The sequence below is a fragment of the Apostichopus japonicus genome, chromosome 6 (assembly GCF_037975245.1).
Source record: "Apostichopus japonicus isolate 1M-3 chromosome 6, ASM3797524v1, whole genome shotgun sequence".
Taxonomy (NCBI): Eukaryota; Metazoa; Echinodermata; class Holothuroidea; order Aspidochirotida; family Stichopodidae; genus Apostichopus; species Apostichopus japonicus.
Window position 1 is genome coordinate 14,142,005 of NC_092566.1, and position 17,408 is coordinate 14,159,412.

The 17,408-nt window shown below is 37.7% G+C and overlaps 2 protein-coding genes across 4 annotated transcripts in view; one reads left to right on the plus strand and one right to left on the minus strand.

Moving 5' to 3' along the window:
- LOC139969054 (protocadherin Fat 4-like) overlaps positions 1-8,922 on the plus strand; it is a 124,680-nt gene extending 115,758 nt beyond the window's left edge. For all 3 annotated transcript variants that reach the window (XM_071973793.1, XM_071973794.1, XM_071973795.1), the window contains 6 exons: positions 848-1,000; positions 2,974-3,040; positions 3,805-3,929; positions 4,919-4,993; positions 5,471-5,534; positions 5,966-8,922. In XM_071973793.1, coding sequence (XP_071829894.1) covers positions 848-1,000; positions 2,974-3,040; positions 3,805-3,929; positions 4,919-4,993; positions 5,471-5,534; positions 5,966-7,216 — 1,735 coding nt within the window. In that variant the 3' untranslated portion in view covers positions 7,217-8,922. The remainder of the gene's footprint in view (positions 1-847; positions 1,001-2,973; positions 3,041-3,804; positions 3,930-4,918; positions 4,994-5,470; positions 5,535-5,965) is intronic.
- A 1,459-nt stretch (positions 8,923-10,381) lies between these two features.
- On the minus strand, positions 10,382-14,564 carry LOC139969051 (uncharacterized). Its single transcript, XM_071973788.1, has 2 exons — positions 13,568-14,564; positions 10,382-12,582 (listed from the first exon to the last, which is right to left on the minus strand). The coding sequence occupies exon 2, from the start codon at positions 12,570-12,572 to the stop codon at positions 11,319-11,321; it is 1,254 nt and encodes a 417-aa protein (XP_071829889.1). The 5' UTR covers positions 12,573-12,582; positions 13,568-14,564; the 3' UTR covers positions 10,382-11,318.
- Between the last annotated feature and the right edge of the window lie 2,844 nt (positions 14,565-17,408).

Genomic DNA, 17,408 nt, shown 5'->3' on the forward strand with positions numbered 1-17,408 from the left:
TCAACTTTGTTTTTCTCAAAGATATTTTCCGTTGGGATCCAATTAAACCTCGCCTATAATATGAATATTTAAAAGCTACGAACGTCATTGGCCAATACGTAATACAACACCATGCTTGATTTGTGTAGATTGTCTATGGCAGTTGTACCAGGGAGCTGTTAGAGTCCAGCTCGCTGGTTGTATCAAGTTACCAACTCGACGTTTGAATCTATTTTTAGCAAAGGCTCTTAACTAAACCTGCATCTCTGATTGGTTGGATTCAAACTAGTGGGGTTGGGGGAACTGTATTTGATTAATATAAAATGTGGAATTTGTCGGTAGACACTTTTCTCATTATCTGCAAATGTCCTTAATTACTAGCCATTTAAGGCTTTTGGCATGGAAGAAAACTTGGCTAATATCTTAGCTTGCTGTTTTGTGATTGATATATGTAAAAAAATCGATGGACTTGTCAAAAAAGTGGAAAACAGCGACAAAATGCTGCTTTAAACTATAAACCAATCTGCCATTCTACATTTGTGAATTTGCCTGTTTGTCTCAATCTTGAAGAGTATCCTTGGTCGCTGGGTGGAAAGTTTGAATCTTCTAAATCTTATCCATTCACCTAGTACACAGCTGCTTTCTCGGTAATTTATTCACTCTTGCAACTTGGATCAACACAGTTTTTTTCATTTCATGGTTCTGATAAAATAAAAAAAAATAAGAAGAAATGACTAGACTCTACCACAAACTTGTTTGAGTTTGTAACACAAAATTAGCAGGCTTGTTTTCATTCTTCTGAATTAGTAATAATTTATCATAATTGTCATGATTTATATAATAACAAAGATCTTCTTTCTCCATGTAGGATGTTGATGAGAATTACCTGTGGTACCGTGTTTATCGACGAAATAAGTGTTTTTCTCGACAACGGACAGCCAGACGGGACAAGAACGATGATTGTATTCCATGTCAGAGATTCCAAAAGCGGGGAGATATTTACGTCTCAAACTGTCATCAGGTAAAATATAACCCAAAAAAAGGCATTATTAAATAATTGATTTATATCATTGTCATCCAATGTGAAGAAAGTTCTGTTATTTTACTTCATAACTCAAGTAACCCAACGCATCTGCCTGGCTAACTCAGTCGGTAGAGCGTGAGACACTTAATCTCTGGGTTGTGGGTTCGAGCTTCACATTGGGTGAAGTTTTTGCAGGCACAGGCAGATTGGACAGTCACATATCAATTTCCCTTCATGCCGTGAAAGTGTCCATTAGCTATAGGTTGCATCCAAAAACCCGCCGTTTGTACTGAACGGCAGGTTTTTTCCAGTTGGTTAGCTGAGTGATCAGTCCCATCTTTTCGCACCTTAGTTGAGCTGCCTATTTGTCTACTATGCAACTCATCACACAGCTAGTAGCCAAATCACTATCAGATCAAAGCAGACATGGCAAGGTGTGAACAAATCAACTCTTCCCAACTCACCAGTCTGTTTGCAGGAGAGATAAAGTTTCAGTAAGTTGAGGTCAAGAGAGCTGCAAAATGCAACCTATGGTTAATAGACTAATTCTCGTCATGTTCGCTCGCTCCCCTGCAGCAGTAAGCTGAAGCGAGAGAAACATCTTCAGCTTCCTATGGCTTCATCATATAGACCCAACTTCAACTTGCCATTACTACAAAGACTTTCTTTGTTTAATGAGCTTGAAGAGGAACATGCTTTTGTTAAAGAGTTAATTTTTCTTACATTGAAAGACTGTTTTATGACCGGACTTGGGGGCTTAAAGAGAAAAGACTCTTCTTTGATACACATTTAAGTAGACTCCCCTATTCAAATTTACACAATGAACTATGCTAATGGTAACCCATTTAATGGTGAAGGTTTCAAGAGCATCATTTCGCTCATTTTATCCTCTCGTTTTAAAGCGATTATCGATTTCCTTGTAAAGGATTTGGATAGATAGAGAAGTTATCTTTCAGGAAATGTTACAATGATTCTAATTGGTTGAGGTTTGCCACCGGGACAAGATGTTGGCAGATCAGTTCTTTTAAATTTGCTTGAAGCAAGTCCCTCCAAATCATGTCAGCAGAGCAGATTTATAACATTATAACAATGCAAGTGTGTGTACATCCACTCCATAGGTTTTAGTACAGCAGCTATGAATCATAGATCTAACTGATAAATGCCAAAATTTTTGGTGATTTAAGTGTACAAATTTAATGCCACTAGGAACTAACATGGAGTACAATATCTGCCCCAGAATAATTAGGTTCGCGGTTCAAATTCTCACCAAGAACAAGATTCTCTGTACCTGTTTAAGAAAATTGCTGCTTTGCAGTATTGTGTAAGCAGATTCTCTTCCATGGATGTGGTATTTCTGATTTGAGAATTGGGAAGTGGGCTTTGGTTATGTTCTTTCAATGGTTTGGAAGCAAGTTCCTGCTCAATAGCTGCACTGAAGTGATTATGAATGGGGTACCTCCCCCCCCCCTCCCTCAGTATTTAAGAAAGTTGTCAGATACAGAGAAGTAATTGTTGGAGCAGGTGTGCATGGAGAGTATTGGTACTTGTAATATTTTAGAAAGCCAAACCATGCATCACACACTGTCAAATTTCAATCAAAGATCATTTCACTATATGAAGAGAATTTTTACCTCACAGAGGCGTGGAGTTGAAGCTAAATACTGGTACACACCTCAATAACTGGGAATAATAAGTTAGGAGGGTAGAACCTCCAGGAGGCTCCAGCAAAAATATCCTTCAAAACTTTGATCAATGTAAAGGATGGTAAAATTGGACACAATACTAGTAAGGTAGACTAGAATTGACAATGTATTAAATGGAGAAAATGCATTGAAAGACTGATGGAGCCATCGACAGAAAATGGCGTTGTAATTCTTGTAAGTTTTCTGCGCACATATTTAGTTCTATATCTGTATGTTTTTTTGATGCCCTATTAAAGTGCATTTCATTCTATACTTTAAACTCTGCAGTAAACTTGAAGAGAATAGAGAGAATGGTGGTGATCTGCCGATACTCAGCGGTGGGGTGGTTGGTGTTGTAAGTATATCTCTGAGATTTATAAGAGCTTTTCATCGGAAATCACTCTTGTTTTTTTTTCGTGTTCCTTCATAGACCGACAAGAACTGGTCCTTAAAATGTATTAGCAATCTGCAAAATATTACATATGGCAGATAATATACACCTGGCCAGAGTGCTGTCACACTAGATCTTGAGCAGGGCATCTGATCCGGAACAGATCTTCCCCTGGAGATCAAGTTCCTAGTGTAAAAGCTCTTGTACACAGGATCTGACATTAAGATCATAATCCTTGTTTTTTGGGCGAGATCAAATACAGAGCTCGAGATCAAAATAACAAATCTTATAGTTCCCTGGATCGAGGTATCCCAAGTTCACCGTGACATATAACGACGTGTCCTGTTTCTGCATGGCCCCACACTGTGTGTATCTGACAAAAGGGTGCATGCAAATATTACATGTAGTAAGAGCGGCGTAGCAATTGCTGTGTCCTTCATAACTTCCTGATCACCTGGTTGCTGCTTGGTTGTCCGCAGAGGAGATCGATGAAAAAGCAGAGCGAAACATTTGTGATTTTGTAAACACACTCTTAAGGTCGGCGGATCGAGTGTGAAATCATTTCTAAATATTAGCTCACTTAGATTGATTGGCCTATATGGCACCTGTTCAAAATACCCATGGGCTAGCACACCTGGAAGGCAATTCCATCTTCGCCCAATATCACTTGGAAGGTACGTAAATTTTGCTTGGAATCTACAACGTAACTAATTTTTTTCTTTATGCAGCCGACCGGCACAGGAGCATCTGCCAGTCGACTTCGCTTCCTTGGCTTCGTATTTCTCCTTCTTGGTGCGTTCATCCTGCTTGGAGCCCTTCTATTAATTTGTGGGATATGCTGCCTCCCTATCTGGTAAAAAGTTTAATCTTTGTCTTTCAAAGTTGCTATTTGCATTTGATTTTGATCAAAGAACAGCAAAAAATTCAATTCCGAGAGATTTTAAAATCTTGTAGCAATGTGTTTTGTTTAAATAATTGTCACATTCTATTTCAAGTAATGAAGAAACTGTTGATATATCTCGTAAAATGTTTCTGATTTGTTTCATTATTGGAAAAGTGTCATCGAAATATTAATGCTTGAAATATCAAAGAGGATTACTGATACCTAGCTAATAACATGACAGGTTTTGATACTAAACATTGTTATTATTTTAACACTGTTGAATTCTCAATACCCATTTCCTACTAATGTAGATGTAACGATATTGGCTATAATAGCACTTTTATTTGGCTATAATAGCACTTTTATTTGGCAATAATAGCACTTTTATTTAGCTATAATAGCACTTTTATTTAGCTATAATAGCATTTTAATTTGTACCCTGCCTGGTGAAGCTGGGCATAAATATGTTTCTTGTTTATAATGTTTTACCAAATTTCCAACGTCAAAATAAATTTATAAAGCCCTAGTCTGAATGCATTAGCTTAACCCTCATTCTAAATAAATAGCTGTTGCTAAAAGAATAAAGTGTTGTGAAAGAAGTAGTGCAGTTAATAATTCATCACTGAAAACACTCGTGGAGATTATTTTTCACAAACATGACCAGTAATAAATCGATTAGACGACTTCATAGATTTTATCAACACAAGCTAAAATATAACACAAACTACCAAACCTGTCTAAACACCACAAAACTTTACAGCCATAAATAATATTACATCTGGAGTGATGCAACGGAGTGTTGCATCAGTTTCATAACCTGATTCCATGTCAATTAAAGTTTCAGGATTGAAAGCGGTCAGGTTTTTCACAATTTGATGAATAATCTTTGAGGTCCATTTTTAAATTCATTGCTTAGTTGGCCGTCTTCTATAGTTGTTTCTTTCTGTTGATTCAAATAGTTGTGGGAGAACCAGAGCAAAGAAGCATGGAGCTTTGGCTGGAGCTTCAGGGTCTGGAACTGATGCAGTTATGGGGTGAGAACCATTGTAAACTTTTCATTTAGTTTTGTATGTACAATATTATTTTCCATATGGAGGAATAATTATGCAAATATATTAACATTCATCTTTCCTTCTAAAAGATAATTCACTTCATGAATATGTTAACCAAACATTTCAATTGTGATATAATTATGAAGCTAATACTTGCAATATTTTTGCATTCATTCCAAAAATCATGATTTGTTTCTTGTATGATTGTCTTCCATTTTCCCCTAATACATTGGAAAGTGGAGTATGTGATTACATAACAATGTGTCTTCATTTAGCCTTACATGGCATCCAAGTTTTGGATTGATTCAGTTTTGCTGTGTGATGCATCCTTCATATATTTGTGGAACTCGTTTTTAAACTGACATCTTGGAAAATATGACATAAGATAACATTTTACATTCTCAGAAAATGTAATAAATTGTTCTGTCTTTATTTATTCATATTTTTACTTTCTTGCAGAGTAACATACACTGCATATAATGAAACTGGTGATTGGTCTCTTCAGAAGGAGTTTGAGGCACAGGTAAGAAGGACGCCTGTTCAATGAATGTCTAACATCTAAAGGGGAAGATCTTACAGAAATAATTCATAACAAACTTATTGGGATAGACATGATAATCATCCCAATGAAAAAACTGGCAATGATTATTGCATACTTGCATTTTGAAGTGAACAATTAGAAGTTGTTATTGCATTACTGTGAGCTTCCTGGCTGCAAATTCTGTCAAGGGTTTCCAAACATTTTCCTGTTTGATCAGCCTTTTGCTTGGAAGAGCCAGACTGAAACATCAATTTGAAATGTGCACAAGAGGTAGTTTTTGTTGGAAAAAGTTGATCCTTAATTAGGATCAAACTTCTCCTTGATGAATCTTGTCAGAGGCTGTTGATCTTTGGGCTATTGCCATTGAATATTCCATGTTCCTTAGAATGCCTTCTATTGTTTTCTCTATACAGGAACAGACGATGGACTTCGGAACTGACAATGCTTACCCAGCGGATAAGGCATATGATGCCCTCTTGATGACCTCATTTGTTGGAGGGAGTCACAGGACAGACGGTAATGGTTCTTCCCAAAAGAGTGGAACCCTCAGGTCCTCCATGAAGAAAAGCTTTGCCAGAGACAAATATAATACTATTGGAACTACTCATAGCGACGGATCTGTCAGCTTCCAAACGGACGAGGTGGATGCTGCAGGGGGTGGGAGATATCCGAGAATGCAGGAGACATCCTTCATTGAGAATAGTTCCATGGTTCGTGGAAGCACTTATAGCGATGGATCTGTCAGCTTCCAAACGGATGCGGTGGATGCCGCAAGGGTCGGGACATTTCCCAGAATGCAGGAGACTTCCTTCATTGAAAATAGTTCCATGGTTCGTGGAGGCACTAATACCACTGGAAGGAGAGAGGGATCAGGGAGAGTTAAGAAGGGAATGTCCACCAGTTATATCGATCGAGAACATCTCAGAAAGCAGGCCGCATCAGAAGTAAGGAGTATGATTGGAAGTCAAGACAGGCAGACACAGCTGTCGTCAAGAAGCGCTCCCCTACTTGATGGCTTACCCCGTAGTGTATCAGTCTTGGTCGGATACGCGGACAAAACGGAAACCACACACTCCAGCAGTAGAGGCGAGCAGAACGCCCGGCTTCGTGGTCAGGACAATGAAGGATACGATAATTGGGAGGTCACGGGCCTGAGTTACGTCAGCGCTCCACAGGACAGGACCACCTCCGACGATAGGCAGAGAATGTTAGAAGAAAAATTGCAGGTGTACGAAGAGGAGAACGTCCGCATCCAGGAAATGCGATACAAAGAAATGATGCTAGAGGAGGATGAGCAGGTGCAACCGAGGAGAGAGGAAGTCGTAGAAGAGCTCTTCATAATAGACGGAGATGAACCGTTCCCATTAGATAACCTGTACTTACAGGAAGGCAGCGGTTATCTCAGAGACAGTCTGGAAGATGACGATTATGAGACAAGTTCAGAATCAACTCTTTCCCTGAACGAATATTTTCCAGATTCTAATCATGGCACTCTTAATAGAGACAGCTACGCCTCGGCTATAAGTAGAAACTTTAATGACGATGGATATCAAGACGAGGTCGAATTTTCAATGGAAACAAGCCATGTCGAAAGAAAGCACTACAAGTCAGCTTCTAACGACCTAGGCATGAATGGATTCTTTGAAATGCAGTCCGGCCTGTAAGACAGTGCCTCTAGAGATATTGAAGATTCAACCTCTCTATAGGAGTGAAGGATAGATATCCATGAATAGACAATGATAAATCAAAATTGCTAAGCTCTCATCCAGAGATATCTTGAAATTTGTGAAAATTATCAGTCATTGGATTAAACATTTTAATTTTTTTTATGGAAAAGTCTTTCAGCAAAGTAAGAGGAATTATTTCTTACATGTTTCTTTGAGTCGATGAAGCACAGAATGACAGAATATGTTTAATTCTGATATATACTAATATTTCATTTGACTGTTTTCTTTGTTCAATTTTGTTTATGTTTTTTTTATTTTGAAGGTGCTAGTTTTAAACTTTATTATCCTATATCCACCGGTTTTAATCTATATATTACTGTTCTAAATCTTTATGTATTCAACAATAATATAGTAACTGTACTGTTGTCCAAAGAGCAGCTCTGACCTTTTATTCAATGCGTTTTGTAAGCATCAATAAAATATTTGGTCAAACGAAATGTAAATATTAAAAGTGGATAAAATGTTTATGGAAATGGTTCGTAATGATTAGAGTAAGATTCAGAATCAAAATTTTCATACAATTAACTTAAAGTGTCAGATAATTTCTGTGATATCACACTACATTTATAATCAGTTGGAATAAGTGGAACTGTAGCTGGCCATCATTTGTAACTTTAAGACCTAAGCTAATACATCTATTTTCAGAGAACATTTAAATGTGATATCATAAGACAATCTCACAGGTCCTGAAATAATAACCCAGTATGTCTTTGAAGACATAATTTTAATTATGATATTAATTAGGTACTCTCCTGTATACTGAAGTATCATCGTCTGTGTCTTTGAAGACAGTTTGTGTCAATATGATGTAATAAGACCATCTCAGAGATCCTGGTATATTATCATATGTGTTGTTGAAGACATTAGATTAATTACGATATCATGAACATTCTCCTATATCCTGAAATATTCTCCTGTGTGTCTCTGAAGACATAACAATTATGATATAATTTTGTACTCTCCTGTATACTGAAGTGCTATCTTAACTGTGTTTGAGTAATAATGATATCATAAGACACTCTCGGAGATCCTGGTATATTATCCTGTGTGTCTACAAAGACACTTTGTTGGTTTAATTAGACGTTCTCCTATATCCTGAAAGTTGATCTTGTGTGTCTCTGCAGACAACAGGTTAAAAATGTTATCATTGGATACTCTCCAGTGTCCTGGTATCATATCCTGTTTGTTGTTGAAGATTTTTGTATGAATGGGATATCACTAGGCACCCTCAAGGACCCAGTTATATTATCCTGTGTGTCTCTGCAGACAACAGTTTAATAATGATATGATTGGATACTCTCCTGTATCCCGATTTATTATCCTGCGTGTCCTTGAAGACGTTTGTAAAATTTGTGATATCACGAGGCACCCTCGACGACCTCGATATATTATCCTGTGTGTATCTGAAGACATTTGCTTAAGTATGATATCATTGAATATTCTCTTATATCGTGAAATATAATCATGACATAACATGCAGTATGATACTGAAAGCTATATAGTTGTGCCAGTCTGGATGTAGCTGTCACAAATACAGAACGAACCAAGAGTAATGCAGTTCGTAGAGTAATTGTCTGTGTGTTATGTCGGGGGCTATTCTACTTACAAGAAACATGACACAAATATGAAAGTGGCATAACACTAACCACACAGTGTCTGGTCTTTATTTGTTTATGTTTTAAAAGAGCACTGTGTAAGAACAAGAAGGTTCACAGGTGAGTGAAGTACAATCGTTATAACCGTTTAATCCAGGCGTGGCGCAATAAACCTAGGCAATCATTATCAATCCACACAGGGCGGTTCAATATAGGAGGGTGGTGGACGCATAATTCGGGGAGCAGTAGGACGTGACATTGATTGATGGTAGAGAACCACAAAGTTAAGTTACCTCAAAATTGTCCGTCAAATGGATTGTCCGCGCATTCCGTACCACGAGTTCAAGTATTTGAATGCTGTTTTTCAACATCTTAATCACAATTGTATATAATATTTTAGCAGAATGGCATACCAAAAACGCAGTCATTAAGTACAAAAGTGGGAAAGGGTAATTATGCCCCAAACAGGAGCACATCCTATATATGAGAAGAGGCACTTTTGAGGGTCTAACTGTGAGACTCATGGTTGTACCGTGAAAAGATGGGATATCCACATGCAAGTCTTGAGCGAAAAATATGACACCGATAAAACAAAGTAAAGCGATCGTTAATACATGTCATTATAATTGGTTAAATATTTCCTCTAATAAGCGAAACTGGCCGTCGCGTAAAATGGGGGAATGGGGGGGGGGGGGGGTTGCATGCTCCTCACTCCGATCGTCATTTGGGGGAAGATGATTAGAGCTATTTTCTAGACCTAATTTATAATAATATAGATATGCCTCGGAATGCAATATTTGACTTCTAGCAATTGCATGTTTTCCAGGGAGGACCCCACACCCCCTACATGGAGTCGACAATTACCTATTATATGCAAAATCCGTGCTTTGCCTCTGGCCTTTGCATAAAGGTTCAGCTCCTATTTCAATTTTCAAGTTGACTTCTAATATGTTTGTACAAGATAAATACAATATAACATTACAGTAGGAAGGTTTACATATGAACGACACTAGAAAAACAGCAAGGCCCTTATCTCAGCTAATGACCAAGACCTATATCTTAAGTTTTTAGAATTTTATAATTGCCCTCCTCCCCCCCCCCCCTCCCCGGCCTTTACTCCACCTTTGAAACCCTGTGCTGATCGCTACTGGAAACCGGAACATAACCTTCTTGATAAGTCAAGCAAACCTGCCAAGGGGTACAATGCTAATAACAAAACAAATGTCCCTGTTTTCACATTTTCCGGTTGGCAGGTCTGTAGTTAAATTAATTACGGTATTCTACTTTACGTCTGAAGGCTAATGAATATGTAAAGCAAACTCATAACAAGGATGATAAACGCATTGCATTATGTAACATATCATAGCGAACATTAATATTACAAATGCTGCAAACAATCTGGTATTCCCCAATTGGACTTTGAACTTTATTTTGTCTACAAACTGCTTATATACATACGAGTATACCAGAAGTACATTTACATTCATAGTTCAAGTGCCATGAACAATCGTTGTATGATGTGTGCGGATAAAGATCGCATATATGTAGTAATTGATGCTACATTGAAAAAATACTGAAAAAGAGATATCTTCTTAACTTTTATTGATTTTTTATCATTATCTACAGAAACCATCGAGCAGTATTAAATTGTACTATTAACATCGTCGAATTAAATAAACGGCCGGGTACCATATATCGACCTTCACGTAGACGTTCAGATATATTTTGTAATGTTCGATAAAAATCGATATAATTCTGGCGTCCGAATACATTGTACTTAATGAACGCAGTAATGTTTTATACTTCTGTATATATTTATGCATGTCTTAACTTTAGGCTGATACAATCACACGGCGTTCAGCCCTAGGCCCAATAAGAAGATTATTCAAGCCTAATAAATAGTCACGACGGAACCATTTGGGTCATGTGTGCGTCTGACCGTGGTTCTTCCCCCCGGTCTGGGTCCATAGTATGTTGACAGATCTAGTTTGATGTTAAATTAATTGATATGATGAACAATATGATAAATAGAATGATTCTAAGTCAGTTTCGGTGTATATGGAACTATAAGGGAACTATAAAGTCAACTATAAATGGAACTATAAATGCAACTATGAAATGGAACTATAAATGCAACTATAAGGGCGGACCGGTTCATAAATTGCAAACGACTCGATGATCAAACCAGGGGAGTTGGACCTCGAAAACAAACGGCTCATTTGTCGCCTATCAAGCGGTTTATCAACGCCTTGGGCACTTCAACTTGGCTGCGCCTTTGACGCCTCACACCCTGCGGCGCACTGGACCCGAGCCGGTTCTGCCGGTAGGCCACTTCGCCACTAACTACAAATTAACAAGTTAAAATTATTTGATGCGTATATCAGCGAACAATTAACCCAGGAAGTTGCTACAGATTTTTAATTGACCAATTTAAACTTTTCCTGTCATTTATTCAAAGCGTTTTGATTGACTAAATTGAATGCATACATTTGTCCAGATGTCCACGTCGTCATCAGTAGTTTCGATGTTTTTCCAGTATCTTGTGTCGTTATCCATCCGGAGTCCGTGTAATTTGATATCGCACTTAATATACTACGGCCATCTTGGCTATACTGAGTAATTATTGAATCCTGTTCACATTTGAACCAGGTCTCCTTCCACAAAATATAGACGAATCCATTCTTATCTGCGCAAATACTAACAGGTTCTTTGCATCTATTACCGGCTGGTTTCGGGAATTCGTAAAGTAATTCTCCTTCTAGAGTAAGAGCGCATGCGCTTTGACCATCCCTATCGCATACTAAAAGGTTCCCTCCGCCGACAGAGAGATCAAACGGCCATTTGATTTTCGTGGGCAGTCGCACGGTTCGCAAATAATTTAAGTTACTATCGAGGACGTAGACATCTCTACTCTTGTAACATCCAACAAAGATGTGGCTGTTTGCTTTATCGTATCCTATACACCTGACACCACGACCAGCAGGCCAATTGGTAGCGATATCTTTGATGTTCCTCTTTTCGTATGTACCATCTCTTACATCAAATAGACCAACCTCATCTGGGTCACAAGCAATTGCAACTCGGTAGTCTTTAAAGCTGGTGCAGAAACACGGAGATGTGGAGAAACTGGTTTGCCTCGCTTCTAGTATCCTTTGAACTAGAACTTTACCGTCCATGTTAACAACAGATATGTGAGCTTGTTTATCTGTCGCGTCTCCAGTAACAACGATGGTACCATTTGCGGTACAAGTCATCCCACGGATGTACCATCCACTTCCTTTTATACCGTCAACATCAACCACCCACTCATCCTGGTCCGACAGTCTAACGTCGTATGTTTTGATGTACTTACGATATGGCAAGTTACTATGTTCACCACTGGTTTCCTTCAGATGGTTGCTAGTAGAGTCACTTTGACCATCTTTTAATGATCTCTTTACTTGAATATCATCGATGATTTCGTCCATGTAGTAATCCTTGGGAAACCCTTCAACTCCTTCGTTAGGGATATCAACCTGCTTCTTGCAGAGTGGACATACCAACACTCCTTGGTTTTGTGTTATTAATTGCTCCAAGCAGTCTGCACAGTATCGATGAAAGCAAGGTAACTGCCTGGGGTTCTTATATTCCTCGAAGCAAACGCTGCACTGGCAGAGTCTTTCATCCATGTCCTCCAGGATAGATAAGGGGGAAGCCATGTTCAATATACTGAAATAAAAGTGAAAAAAAAAGACTCTTGGTTATTACGTAAACTGAAGAAAGTATAACCACAGAGTTATATCAGATAAAATATAAAGGTATACTCAGATTCATAAGTTAGTTGCTAAGCATTTGATAGCCATAAAAAATTTACTATAACTGAATCTTCCAATAATAAACATCTCAGGCACTTAATTTAAGTGAAAAGTCACTAGCTTTGATTTCAGGGGGGAAATCACATGTTACCTCCAATCCTTCCAGCACAATGGATCATCTGTGCGTGTCGTGGCCACAATTTTCAGTTTCTTGAATATTTGTTTTTCGCCACTAAATGACACTCTTTAGTTACAATCTTTCTGAATTCTTCAACAGCATAGCCTAACCATTCAAATACGATTTTATGCCCCTCTTCTTAATTATACAACAAAAGGGCACTTCTGAAATAACAAAATGAAACACGAGGAACTGGTTTTATCAAAAGGTGCACTTCTTATCATTGACAATGAAAAAAGGCACTCTTGAGATTTTTTTTTTCTCACAAAAGTAGAGTTGGGACAGTGGCCCCTATTTCCTTCTCTCCGTCTTCCCAGTCGTAAGGTAAGGTGAAGAATCTTCTGCGATTCCAAATACAATCTTCAAGTTTAAACCGGTAGCTATATTGAACATATACATGTATCGCTGACACAACTTCCTGGCAGCTATATATTCGACTTTGTATTTCTTGTTTTACCAAATTTGGATGTACGAAGAAATTCAATAACTTGAAAACTACACTATACTCTGAAAGAGGACTGTTCGTAAATATCAATAAACCTTTTGGTTTTACATTCTACTTGATTGCACTTGGTTGTTGTGATGGAGCAACAACCAAACGTGACTGATGTATATGTATATATATGTATTCGAACAGGTAGCAACTTGCAATTGACATGTGCACAGCTTCATGTGTTAGCTATATTCAATAAATTCATACTGTTAATGCAGAAATACTCACCGTTTGCTTTCTCCTTGCCTTTCGTGGAAAAACACTGGCCTGAATGACTGATCGAGAAACAGTTTTCCGGCTTTCAAATCTGACACCAACCGTTCCTTTTCTTGGTTGGGGCGTTGAATTAGGACTTTAATACCATGTACACTATACAGTCAGCGGATAGGCACATATATGTTATGTCTATATATATATGCATACAATCAGTACACAACGGTAACTTGTATCATAAGCGTACCAAGCGTATAGTAGATCATATCGAATTTCCAAACAATGTAAACAATTTGATATCTCATCAGGCGGACTTTGAAATTTGTTTTGTCTGCAAATCGTTATATATACTCCTGGTACCTCAAGTACTGTTTAAATTAATATTTTGCATTGTGGTCAGGGGGAAGGTCGTGTGTTTGATATATGGTGACGCCATATCCGTGATATGAAACCTTATAGTACAAAAGTAAGAGTAAGTTTTAATATTCGTTCCACGATGATTATTAAAACATTCGAACTTTCAATGCATGAATTATATAAATTAATTGTTCGTCACCAGGAACATTTCGCGAACGAGTGTGCTTTATAAACAACTGCGAACAGCTGTAACTCAGTACTTCGTATATCCACGTCAAATATAAATAACGTTCAAGGACTGTATATTTACTTAATGTAATAATTACAACAGGCGTGTACATAAACTAAAAAAAAATATTGTCTGATGTATATGTAAATCTTTCAGTAAGATCTTAATGTAACTTAATGTAATCTCTAAAACAAATACAGTTATAAATGGAAACTGTTCATTAAACCACTTTTGCGAAACAAGTGCTAATTAGCTAAATGACACAAATAACTTAGGTAAAGGGTCAACTGTCGATACCGTTAACTACTAATATGCCATGAAAGATACACAATACGATACATTCAACATGGAAGAATCAAAGAATGCTTGGATTATGTTATTCGTGATGGTACACGGAAGAACCACCCCCCCCCCTCCGGCTCAAAACTGGTCATTAGATTATTTTGGAATTTAGAATAATACAAAGATACGAACGACCGCCATTGTCTCAGAATGCATACCCTGCTTTGCTTTACATGACCGCACCAGTAAAGGCTACGACACTTAAAACAAGAAATTGATTGTGCCAAAAAAAAAAAGCATCTGTTTTAATTTTACGAGAAATTAGTTATCATTACTAAATGCACTATAAAAGGATCGCACACAAAAAATAATATTGGATTTCAATCATCAAAATTGACTTTTTATCTTGTTACAGGCCACATCTGTATCACAATCAGTCAGTTGTAAACTACACGTGTGTCTCTTATTAACCCGTGTAAGCAGTCATAGGGTAGTATTTTGCCAGCATGAGGAGCAAAGCAAAAGACAAATGCTGCCAACCTAGCTGTCTTTAGTGGTGTAGCCAGACAGGGTGAGGGGAATAGGGGACTTGTACCCAGTCAACATAACGTCGGGTCATATAGAAAGCTTTTGATCCTCTATAATTAACAATGTATCAGCGACACCAGACGTTAAAGTTTATTAAACGCGCGAAATTTATTTGTGTTTGCGAATGGCCGTTGGATGAACTCGATCACCACATGTCATCGCCATGTGTGATTTATTATTTTCAAATGATATTTCCGGTCAGGGTGAAATTGATTGTGGAATTTGGATGGACGAAATTTGAGTTTACAACATTCTTAAGTTGATCATGTATGGTAAATACCAGGCTTGACGAATTACGTGACTGTACGCAAAGAGCCCATCACATCCATTGGTTCAACCTTGCGTACAACCGCCAACCACGTAATCAGAGCGGTAGATAGAGACAAATTTCAAAATGCCGCCCTCGATTTTTGGTGAGGCAAATTGCGTTACTTATACTGTAAGCTTTCAACATTCAATTCGGTGTAACAGATCAAATATGGCGCTTTGATGTCGATTACCCACCGACCCGTACATACTTGTCCATTGTCCGCATCTGACTGAGCTGTGTGTCACAAGATTAAACCGAAAATTTAAAAGTTCACACCCAACACGCCCATGCTACTTTACGACGTGATAAAAAACAAAACAACAACAACAATATTATTACGACAAGTTACTACAGGTGCATGCCCCCATTTTGGATGAAGGGGGTTTTCAAAATTCGATTGTTTTATTTTCAAAAGGCCAGGGGTCTCGTGTTCCCCATTTTTGGAATCACTTGTAGTTTGACCAGAATTTGTAACAGGAAAAGTTGGAGGTTGGAAGTTCAAGTTGAGTTACTTAAGTACCTCCAGCTTGTATATTACTGAACAAAAAATATCATCATAGTTCGTTCTTTATTACGATAGGGATATTTTGTAATAAGCTGTTTCAGTTTAATCTGTCAGTCGATTCATCGTCATTCAGTTCAAACAAGTTATTTTCATTCACTACCAGTCCTAGCCGCCTACTTTAATGTAGCTGGTTAACATGTGTGACATGTCTATAACAATTGGAAAGGGCAATCGATAGTAGCTAGAGTCCGTAGAAAGCTTAGTAAACGTTTTTGTGAATGGCAGTACGTGCGTTTACAGCACGGACGAACGATATGTTATTTGAAACAAATGGTTTTACCAACAAAAAACAAAAAACAAAAAACAGAAAACAAAAACATATTCAGATACCAATGGCAATGTGTTGCCTTTTTCACGCTTTTTCTTAGAACAATACTATCCCAGCAAACACAAAAACGTTTTTAAAACGTTATTAAAACGTTTCGTCCTTTGTTTTGATAACGTTATTTGTGGTGTAATAAATATGTCACGAAAACGTTTTCAGCTGGCTATTATTTCAAAACCTTTTTTCGTTAAAACATTATTATAACATGAATATCTCATGAAAACGTTATGCCGACGTTTTTATAACACCACATTAAACGTTATAAAACATATTTTAGAGGCTCTTTTACAAATGTTATGATAACGTTTTGTGTTTGCTGGGATGGGCCTTGGGCCTGCTTTACCTATTGCATATTCACAATGCAACATTTACTGATGACGTCATCAACGTCATCGCCTTCGTAACGCTCCACGCAATTACCGTGCCCAGGGCTCTATTTCATCAAAGTAACTTTTATGAAATAGAGCCCGGCTATCAGTCAGAGATTTACACACCGTTCTTGGGGTACCTCGCCTTTCACCCAGTTCCAATAACACGGTTCATTATTGTTTTGCCGTCACCTACCTGTTATAGGCCTATTACTATTTTACTGCGTTCTATGTATCCGTTCAAATTTCGACTGAAGGATCGCTAGTGGTTTTCTCTTCATCATCTAAATATCTTATCACTTCTATTAAGGAATGAATTTTCCTTTTTCCATACCACATCCGACATCAATCCAGTGAATCGAAGTGGATCCCGCTAAAACAAGTAGAACAATCCTTGGATGAACAATTTAAATCGCCTATATTGATATGGTCCTACTCGCTATCGCGGAATCATCGCTACTGCACCATCGCTGACCTTGTTTCTACCGATAAGTTAATTCTTTGTATCTGGCGCCCTATCTGCATGTCTTTGTATTCTTTGTATTCACCTGTAGTCTTAACTGTAGTCTTTGTATTCACCTATTTGTGCTATTCACCTTTATTATCCATATTATTTTGTAGGATATAGAAATATTATTAATTAAAATACCATACGAAACCTCGTCCATCTTTTCTTTTATGCGTTAACACTCTTGGAAACTCTTTCTGCCGGAATATTTTTACATGTCGTTTCCGTAACAACTACTGAAAAAATTATGTAATGTTTTGCAGGGCACCAAAGAACTCACATATTGCTCACATGGCAGAGGCACCTGGGAAATTACCATTGTTA

What these genes read in the sequence shown, in the direction of transcription:
- LOC139969051 (XM_071973788.1), bottom strand. Translation starts at nt 12,572, where the DNA reads ATGGCTTCCCCCTTATCTATCCTGGAGGACATGGATGAAAGACTCTGC.